This window comes from Notamacropus eugenii, chromosome X (genome assembly GCF_028372415.1).
Source record: "Notamacropus eugenii isolate mMacEug1 chromosome X, mMacEug1.pri_v2, whole genome shotgun sequence".
NCBI classification, from domain to species: Eukaryota; Metazoa; Chordata; class Mammalia; order Diprotodontia; family Macropodidae; genus Notamacropus; species Notamacropus eugenii.
Window position 1 is genome coordinate 43,415,440 of NC_092879.1, and position 9,870 is coordinate 43,425,309.

At 46.4% G+C, this 9,870-nt stretch overlaps 1 protein-coding gene across 6 annotated transcripts in view; it reads right to left on the reverse strand.

Annotated features, from left to right (window-relative positions):
* The window catches only part of SEPTIN6 (septin 6), a 59,123-nt gene that overhangs the window by 38,480 nt on the left and 10,773 nt on the right, over positions 1 to 9,870 (reverse strand). For 4 of the 6 annotated variants that reach the window (XM_072626880.1, XM_072626878.1, XM_072626881.1 and 1 more), the window contains exons 1-2: positions 4,151 to 4,246; positions 1,835 to 1,949 (exon numbers count right to left, since the gene is read on the reverse strand). In XM_072626880.1, coding sequence (XP_072482981.1) covers positions 1,835 to 1,949; positions 4,151 to 4,231 — 196 coding nt within the window. In that variant the 5' untranslated portion in view covers positions 4,232 to 4,246. Of the gene's footprint in view, positions 1 to 1,834; positions 1,950 to 4,150; positions 4,247 to 9,870 lie in introns of those variants that run through there. The other 2 variants (XM_072626883.1, XM_072626884.1) reach the window with 1 other exon arrangement.

A 9,870-nucleotide genomic window follows, 5' to 3' on the forward strand; every position in this document is an offset into this window, starting at 1 on the left:
AAGAGAGGAGGGACATGATCAGGCTGATGAATATGGAAGAGAAACAATGTGGCAGAATGGAGAAAGTGTTGGAATTGGAATCAGGAAAACCTGGGTTTAAATCTTGCCACTTTCACTGATTACCTGTGTGCCCCTGGGCCAGTCACACAATCTCTCTGAACCTCAATTCTTCATCTGTAAAATGAGGGCACCAGGCTCCATAGCCTCAAAGGTCTCTTCCAGCTCTAAAGCTCTGAGTTGGACTTCACTGTGCTAGATGGGACAGAAGGGAACAGAAACAAGGAGGTCCCTAGAGAGGCTACTGCCACGGCCCAGGCAGCGGGCAAGAAAGCCCTGCACTGGGCAGTAGCCATGGGGCGACAGAGAGAGACTCCCAAGAGGACCTTGTATTCAATTTATAAGAAGAGTCTCTCTCTGTCTCTCTGTGTGTCTCCATGTCTGTGTCTCTCTCTTTCCCTCTCTCTCTATCTGTGTCTTTGTCTCTCTTTCCCTCTCTTTGTCTCTTTCTTTCTCCCCATCTCCCCTTCCCTCTCTTAACACCACAGGCTGACAGATTCGGGATCTCAAAAGATATGGACAGGTCCCAGAATGCTGGGGGGAATGTTGGAAAATTACATTTATCCAGGATTTGAGTAAAGTCTTAGAGGCAGTGTGCTATCATGGGTAGAGGTACCAGCCTAAGAGTTAAGAGGCCTTGGGTTCAAATCCTGCCTCCCTGCTTCTGACTCATTTTCTGTGTTCTCTCGTTCTCTCTCTCTCTCTCTCTCTCTCTCTCTCTCTCTCTCTCTCTCTCTCTCTCTCTCTCTCTCTCTCTCTCTCTCCTCCATTTCTGTCTCTGTGTGTCTCTGTCCCTCTCTGTCTCTCTCTGCGTCTCTCTCTCCCTTTCTCTCCATGTCTTTCTTTTTCTCTCTCCCTCTCCTCTCTCTCTGTCTGTCTGTCTCCACACACACATATGTATGGAGAGAAAGAGAATATTCATTTATATATATATAGACAGATATAGATATATCTACATGTACATATATATGTGTGTATGTTTTCTTCCCATTTACAATGGAAGCTCTTTGAGGTCAGGGACTGCTGAATTTTTGCTTCTGTGTGCCCAGAGTTTAGCACAGGGCCTGGGGGTACAGAGTAGATGCTTAAGAAATGCTTACTGATTCCTGGAGCTTGTGAAGGTAGACTAGCCAGACCCCAACAACTGGCTGATTGAGGTTAGCCTACTCTGCTGAAGATGCTGAAACAGGCCTAGGCTCTAAAAGCAGCTATGTCATCCCCCAGCACAGCAGGGTCCCACGGCTGGCATTGCCCCCCTGAACTGAGTCGGGGCAGCCAGACCTCGAGTGAGGGAGAAGCCAATCCTGGGGTGGGGGGCAGTCAGGACTACAGGACTCACCCCGCTGCCCCCAGCTCATAGATGAGCAAGGTTCCTTAGTGTTGAGGTAAGAGGCTTAGGCCAATTAACTCCCTCCCAATCCTGTGCTGGCTCCTGTTTGCTGTTAAGGAGAGCTTTGGTAAAAATCAACTTGACAGCAGAGTGCTGAGCCTGCCAGACCCATGCAGAATTTCCATGGGGTCTCATACAGCCCTGTCCCACATGGCTCAGCCCCATAGTCTTCCTTCTTTCTTGGCCAGGACAATCGTCAAGTGCAGCCAAGGCAAGAGTGCCTGCCTGCAAAAACAATTGTTGAGAGGAGCTACAAAAGGCATCATAATAAGGCCATGTGAATGAGACAGGGCCGACACATCATTTAACCTAATTACCTACAAAGCTTCAGCCCTCCGTGAAAAATCCCCACTCCGTAATAGAATTTCCTGATATGGAAATACTCACCCACACACAGGATGTTGAAACAGAAACCCTGGCTGACCGATTTATTCACCAGCTGGTCGGGCAGGCTGTCAAACCCCACATGGCCGGTGAGGGGGATTGTCCGGCAATTTTCATCCTAATTTGAGCAGGGTTGGGGGGGGGGGGGGGGAAGAATAAAAATGATGACATTTTGAAAAAGGAGATCCGTGTTTCACTTCTCCATTCAAACATTCTCCACCCTAGGAAGTAACACCCACCCAAGCAGACTGTGTCATCTTTTCTCTCTGCTGCTCCCATCCCAAAACAGTTCAGTAGTCACAGAAGAAAGCTTGGTTCCCCCTTCTCCTATTCATGAAAAGACTTCCCAGCAGCTCTAGGTGGGAACTCTAGATGGGGAAGGTGGTGGCCTCCAGGAGCGGCCACTTGTCCAGCGAGTCCTGACATCTCCTTAACCCTCACGAATGTGACCCAAGGATGATGGCAAGGACATACCTTGCCCCTTTGGGATTCAGTGGGTTCTGTTCTCTCCTCTTGGAGCTAGTGGCACTTCTGGAAAACATACTCCCTCACCTCAACGGCTATTAATGTTAATAGTATGATGTGGGAGGATGAGCACCTAAAGGCTGAGGCAGGTAGATGGGGTGTGTATGTGCATATGTGTTTCTTTGTGTTCATGTGTGCATGTATGTATGTTCATTAGGATGACACATATCAGAAGGATTGAGAGAAAATGGGTACAATGAGACACAGCTGTGAATTGGCATAGCCATTCTGGAAAGCGATTTCAAACTGTGCCCCCAAAGTCAGCCAAATGGACATCTTCTCAGATCCTGTGAGTGAGACGGTGACTGGGTTCATATCCCAAAGGGATTTAAAAAAGATGGAAAAGGACCCAAATGTACAAAGAAAGGTTTCTCAGGGTTCTTTTCAAACTGGAACCAAAGGGAAAGCCCACCCATTGGGAAATGGGGGACGGATCATGGTATGAGCATGTAATGGAACATCACTGTGCCACAAGAAACCACAAAATGCACAGTTTCAGAGGAAACTAGGTCTGCCTTGAAGTGATGCCAAGTGAAGTGAGAATGGGGGGAGCCATTTAGAAAATGCCAACAACATGATAAAGAAAGGCAACTTGGGAGGACTTCAGAACTCCAATCAATGCCATGAGGAGGCATGAGGCCAGAGGACTAAGGGGGGGGTGCCCCTTCCTCACTCCCCACCCCTACCCTGCCAAGTATTTTGAGATACAGCCAACAAGGGAGTCTGTTTTGCTGGATGAGGCATATTTGTTAGAAGGGGTTCATTTTTCTTTTTTCCTTGTTCAGTGGAGGGTTGGGAGAAAGGGGAAGGGAAGGGAAGGGAAGAAACATTTATATAGTGCCTACTATGTGCCATGCATTGTGCTGAGCACTTCACAAATATTATCTCATTTGGTCCTCACAATATCCCTGTGAGACAGATACTATTATGAACCCATTTTACAGTTGAGAAAATTGAGGCAAATAGTGGTTAAGTGACTTGCCCAGAGTCACATAGCTAGTAAGCTTCTGAGGGGGGAGGGCAGTGGAAGGGAGAAATATAATGAACGCTAGTAAAAATTCATTCCTTTTTTTTTTTAAAGGATGTGAACTTCTCCATTAAAATGAGAGTTCTTTGAGATTACAGACTGTTTCGCTTCTGGCTTTCTATCCCCAGTGCCCAGTACAGCACTCAGAACATAGTGAATGCTTAAGAAATGTGTGTGAGTGTGTGTGTGAGCAACAACATCCATCATGATAGATAATTCACCCACACAGCCACATTAACAAGAGGCCAGGGTGGGGCTGGGGGGTGCGCTGGAGGAGTAAGAAAAGGGAAAATTGGGGTTCTCCAGTAATAGGAGTACACAAGGAAGGAAGGTGTAGAGCAAGACAAAATTTCCAAAGTTGGGCTCGGCAGGAGTGAGGTTTGAGCTGTTGACAGCAGGAAGGCTGAGGCAGCATCCCAGGCTGGGTGAACTGGCTGCTCCCAAGCTCTGGGGGATCTGGGTCCCTCTCAGGGCAGAGAGACAGAGAGAGAGAGAGAGAGAGAGAGAGAGAGAGAGAGAGAGAGAGAGAGAGAGAGACCTCCCTGCTCCTTCCTTTGCCTGTGTGAGCTGGAGTGACCGTCACTGTCTGGCACAATGGGCACCCCTAGATCCCCTCACTGAGATGCCAGCATCACATTTCCCAGAGTTCCTGTGGGTCGTTTCTCCCAGAAGCCATCTCTCCCCTCACATGCTCCCATTTGGTTCCATATAACGGAGGGTCAGGGCTTTGTTCCTCACGGGCCAGGGACTCCTGGGAAGCTCCTTACAGCAGGCCTGCTCTGGCTGTGAGCAATGAGAGCTGCTTCCCAGAAGCGTCCTGAGCTGTCCTGACAGATCAGGTTCTTCATTTCCCAAACGCTTGTTTCTATTGAAAGAAACAAAGAAAGATATGAAATCTTCCAGTGCCAGGACCTCCCTCGTGGGGATGAGGCAGGGCCTTAGGAGCCAATGCATTTTCTCATTAGGACTTCATTCCATAGCAGCATCCCATACTGGGACAGCCCCAGCCTTGGGGTTTCCGGAGCTGTTTTATCACCTCCGACTGCTCTTCCTGTCTCTTTAGCCAGCCAGCATCCCTGCTACAGGAAAACCGCTGCAAACCCAGAGAAGATTCCAGCCCAGCAGGTGGATGGCACCAATGACTTTGTGACCATGTTTTTAATCACTTAATAAGAATGTACCCAGTGTGCCCAATCCTGAAAGAGGGGTTCATAGTCAAGTTGGGGAGATAAGAAGGCAGAAATGAAACAAGGAGATGGGAAAGCAAGACAGTCCAAAGTCAAGGGTCAAACTGCACAGTGTGGGCTGTGAATGTCAAAGATCGGAGGTCAGAGCAGGAAGACAAGGGTAGGATGGAATGGTTTGGAAATTGCAGATAGGGGGAACAGCCCAGGCAAGGGCAGGGAAAGCAGAATAGAAGTGACATTCAAGAAGATAGTGAGGAGACCATCCTGGTGGGAGGGAAAGGCTTATGAAGAAGACTTGTTAGACAAGGTGGGGGTCAGATTACATATGGGCAGCTAGGCAGTATAGTCGATAGAGCTCTGGACCCAAAGTCAGGATAGATCTGAGTTCAAATCCTGCCTCAGACACTTACTCGCTGTATGGCCTGGGGCAAGTCATTTAACCACTATCTGCCTCAGTTTCCTCATCTGTAAAATGAGGAATTACTATAATAGTACCTACCTCCTAGGTTTATTATGAGGATAAAATTATACAATATTTGTAAATTGCTTTGCAAAAGCTCAAAGCACTATATAAGTTCTAGCTCTTACTGTTACTATGTTTGGCCTTGAATGCAGAATAGAAGCATCTGTGGGGAACCCTTGTAGGTTCCCTATCCCTGATTTACTAGTAGCAAAAGTGAGGCAGTCAGGGTACATATATGATCCATATCAAATTACTTGCCTTTTCAAGGAATGGGGAGGGAGAGAACTTGGAATTCAAAATTAAAAAAGGAACAAATCTTAAAAATTGAAATTATGTGTAATTGGAAAAAATAAAATAAAAATTTGCACTTAAAAAAACCCCAGAAGATAATGTACAAATCCTGGGCATCGTCTAACTGTAAATGTGTGATAGGAGCCAGTGCTTGACAAACAACGAAACTGAGGATGAAAATAAATGAAAAGGGAGGCAGTCTGGGTGTGAATATCAGTTGTGTGCAACAGCAAGCAGGTCACTTACTTCCCCTCTGTTGGCTTTAGTTTCTTCATCCATAAAATGGGAACAATGATTAACAGCTGTCCTGCCTCCATCACAGGGAGGAAAGCAGTTTCTGACCCTTAATGTGCTGTGTACAAATGGAAGCCCCTTGGCTAGGATAGTGACATGATGGAATCAGACAAAGGGAAGACTGTTTTGTCAAGGAAACCACTCTCCCTTTTGGTCAGCCCTTGTCTTTCCAGGCAACCTGAAAGTCATTCATATCAATAATAATAATTTTAAAAAACAGTAATGATAGCTGGCATTTCTATAGCATGTGCATGGCTTGCCAGGCACTTTACAAAGGTGATCTCCTTTGAGATTCACAAGAGCAGGAAGGCAGGTGCTACAGATATTATTAATCTCATTTTACAGATGGGGAAAATGAGACTCAGAGGGAGTGAAGGACTTGGTCACCTCACTGAGGTGGGAGGTGAGATTTGAACTCAGGTCTCTTCTGACACTGATTCCTGCAGTCTCCATTATGGACCTCTTAATAAAAGTTTACTGAATACTGTCATGTTTTTCAAAGCCTACTTGTCCATTCACCCTTCAGAGGCAGGGTAGGTCACTGAGTCAGGTACCAGGCTTCCAGAGCCCTTTGCCACAATGACGCTGGGAGGCAGGGAGTGAAAGGGTGACCACTATTCCAATTTTATACAAGAAGAGGGTAAGGGACTTGTCTCCTTGGGTCCTGAAGGCCTGACATGCCAGATGGAGCCAGGAGGAGACCCTGGCTCTCCCAACTTTCAGGTCAGTACTCTTCTCCACTATTCCTCATGACCCCTAAGGCAAAGCCCAACCTTGAACTAGCAGATTGAGTTTCTTGGCTAGGCTGGAAAGACTAATTAAGGGTAATTAGCTTGCCCAAAGTCAGTCAGTTAGCCAACAAACAATTAGTGATGGAGAAAACAAGAAGAGATTTTGTAAAGGCTGGTAAAAGTCAGGCAACAATTACCCTACTGTGTGCTGAGCACTGGGTTAAACACTGGGGAGACAAATGAAGAAAACAGTCCCTGCTCTCAACAAGCTCTTGGCCTAATGGGAGAAGAGACGTGCAGAGAACTCCCTCCAAACAAGGCGTGTCCAGGATGGCTTGGGAATAGTCTCAGAGGGAAAGGACTAAGAGGAAGGAAAACTGGGAAAGGCTTTATGCCAAAGGTAGGATTTGAGGGAGGCCAGGAGGCTGAGATGAGGAAGAGGAGAGGGCCAAGCAAGGAGGCCAGTCAGTGGAAATATTCTGAGTCAGGAGATGATGCAATGTCCACCTGCAAATCACACCACAAGTACTGGGCAACTCCAGGTGTGGAAATTCACTCCAAAAAAATTAAATGTATTTTTCATGTTATCTGAGGGTGGAAGGTGGGGCCTTCCCCATTCTGGATGTATTTGCACACTTTCCTTAATAAGTCAAAGCTGAGTCTTGCCTTGAGTCTAATAGGAGGTAATATATGTAAATGAGATCATATATTCAACACCCCAAGATAATGAAGGATAGAGATGGTATATGTAAAGAGCTTTGCAAACTTTAAAGCAGTATTCAGCATTAGCTATTGTTATTATTATTTCTTTGATAACTGAGGACTCTGCAGAACATCAGTCATGCTGCTGAATACCAGTTCTGACTGCTCAGGGCAGTTGTTGTAAAGAGTCACAGCTAGACTGACACCAGCTTTGAAAAAAAACCTCTTTTTGCTTTCTTCTTTGAGTCAAGCAAAGCAAATCCACTGTGGATAATGAAAGGCCCCCATTAGTGGGAATTCCAGTTCCTTGAGGTCTCACTGAACTGCTAACAGCACACAGTAGGTACTCGGCTAATGCCCCCTACTGACTACAGAAATCCAGCTCTGGACAAACTGATAATGCTTACCAGATCCAGCAATGGTAATGCTAGTGTGCTCGAAGGCCATCTTTATAATGCTCACCAAGTCCATTGAGGGCAACGCTAGTGTGCCTAGAGGCCATCTTTGATGAGGGGGATACCATACTGGTATACAATGAGACCACACAAAGCTTCCTCATCCTGGCCCACACTGGGCTGGCCCCAGGTCACAAGCCTCTTCGCTCCCTAGCAAAGTCTTTGTGCCAGCAAAAGTCATAGCAATGCTGTCAACAGAGTTAAAGGACAGGCACAGGAGGAGAGAGCTGTTCCTTTGAGAGCCACCCTTCACCCCCACCCCCAGCACTACCTCTCAAGCTCCATTTCCTGTTTTCTCCTCGCCTACAGGCACCTCCACTTTCACAGGATGGTTATCTATCACATTTCATTTCGGAGGCAGATACAGCCATCTCCTCCACCTTGTTGCTTCATTAAAGATGTACCAATTGAGTTTCTGATCGAACACTATCTGGTTCATTCTCCAAAGAGGGAGGAGCCAGGTCTCTGAGCTGGACCTCTCTAAAATTGCTGCTGCTCTGAAATATAGGCAGGGCCTGCAGAAAGCCCAATGCAGCTAACACAGCTAGTGAGCAAGGGAGATTCAAGGCCCCTAGGGAGTGACAGTCTCCAGTAGGCATTTCCCATGTCTCTCTGAAGCTGTCAAGTCAAAGACATTCATTCTAAATGAGCTCTGTCTGTCTGTCTGTCTGTCTGTCTCTCTCTCTCTCTCTCTCTCTCTCTCTCACACACACACACACACACACACACACACACACACACACACACACACACACACGCAGAGATGTTTGAAGTTTGTTGAAATTCCCCAAACACCCAAAAAGAAGGGGAGAAAACCAGTATGCATTTAGCTTCCCCAGTCAGGTACCTTGGGTGGCAGCCATCTTGAATGAGACAGAAGGCACCATGCTGAATTGTGGTCCTACTTAGGTAATGAGAAGTAAGGCCTATCAGGGATGGGGAACCTGCGCCCTCAAGGTCACAGGTTCCCCACCTCTGGCCTCAACTACATCCTTGAGGCTGCTTTATTTGTCTGGAGAAAAAGAAGGCAGCTACTTGAAGGCAGAAACCACATACCCGTAGAATCTCCCTCCAAAAATCTGCCACCCTTCTCCATATACTTATGGCCCTGGAAACTCAGATTCACTAGAATCCTAAATTGCACAGATTTTTGTTGGTTTCTCTATTCTAGAAAAGGGTACATCATAAGAACCCAAATTAACCTTAGGGATTCAGTTGAAAGCATAACTTCCAAGAGATGTTCATCCCAACTCAAGTAGAATAGAAGGCAGGAAGGATTCTCTTTTTTCCTCTGTATTCCCAGCACCTGCAGTGAGTACTTGATGAATACTTGTGGATGAATGAAAAAATGAGTGAATATGAATTAATGGAGTGAATAAATGAATGAATACTTGTGGACTTAAGGTCCTGGCCCTTCTCCCCTCTCCAATCTGGGACAGTAACCCCTGGGGTTCTGAATGAAACCCTGCATGGACTCTCAGGCTGCAAACAATGACTGAAAGGTGGTCACTAACCTCTGCTCTTAGAACAGGCAGAAAAGTAAACTTCCACTATTTCAAGGCCTTTTGAACAACAAGGAAATAAACAAGAGTAGGTTGTTGCTTCGTACCCATCTGACCAGAAAATACAATTAACCAGAATGTCCTACCCTTAGCCCCCTACTTCCCCTGTTTTACTATATAAAAAGCATGATGCATTGTATTGAAATACAGTAAAATCCCTGAATAACACACCATGGCACACTGACAGACCCAGATTTGGGTTGAGTCCTTTCACTGATCTGCAAACACAAACACCAAAAATGTTGGGATGGCCCCCATTTGCTTAGCGCACAGTGTGGCTTAATGGTAATAGTACTGTGTTTGGAGCCAGAGTTTTTGGCTTTGAATTCCAGCTGTTACTAATGGCTAGCTGTGTGACCCTGGGCCAGTCACTTGTCCTCTATGGACCTCCATTTCCTCTGTCAAACAAAGGAGGGGGGTGAGATTAGATGGTCCATGATTAGAAGACAGGCCTAGGAGACACAAAGAAATAAATTCTGAATACAGACCAAGAAGTTTGGAGGGACAAATCAATATCAGGAGATGCCTCACAAAGGAGAGGACAGTCAAACTATGCCCAAAATGGAGGCAAGGATTCCAAGAGGCCTAGGAGAGGAGAAAGAGCATTCCAGGCCTGGCAGACAGCCTCTGCAAAAGGCATCTGAAGAAAGGATGGAACGGTGTGTATGGAAAACAACAAGGGGAGTCAAGTAGGCTGGAACGTGGCCTGGGTGAGGAAGAAGAGGAAGAGAGAATCAGTGAGGAAAGGGAGGGTAGAGCCAGACTGATCAAGGCTTGAAATGGCACTAGGGAGTCACTAGTT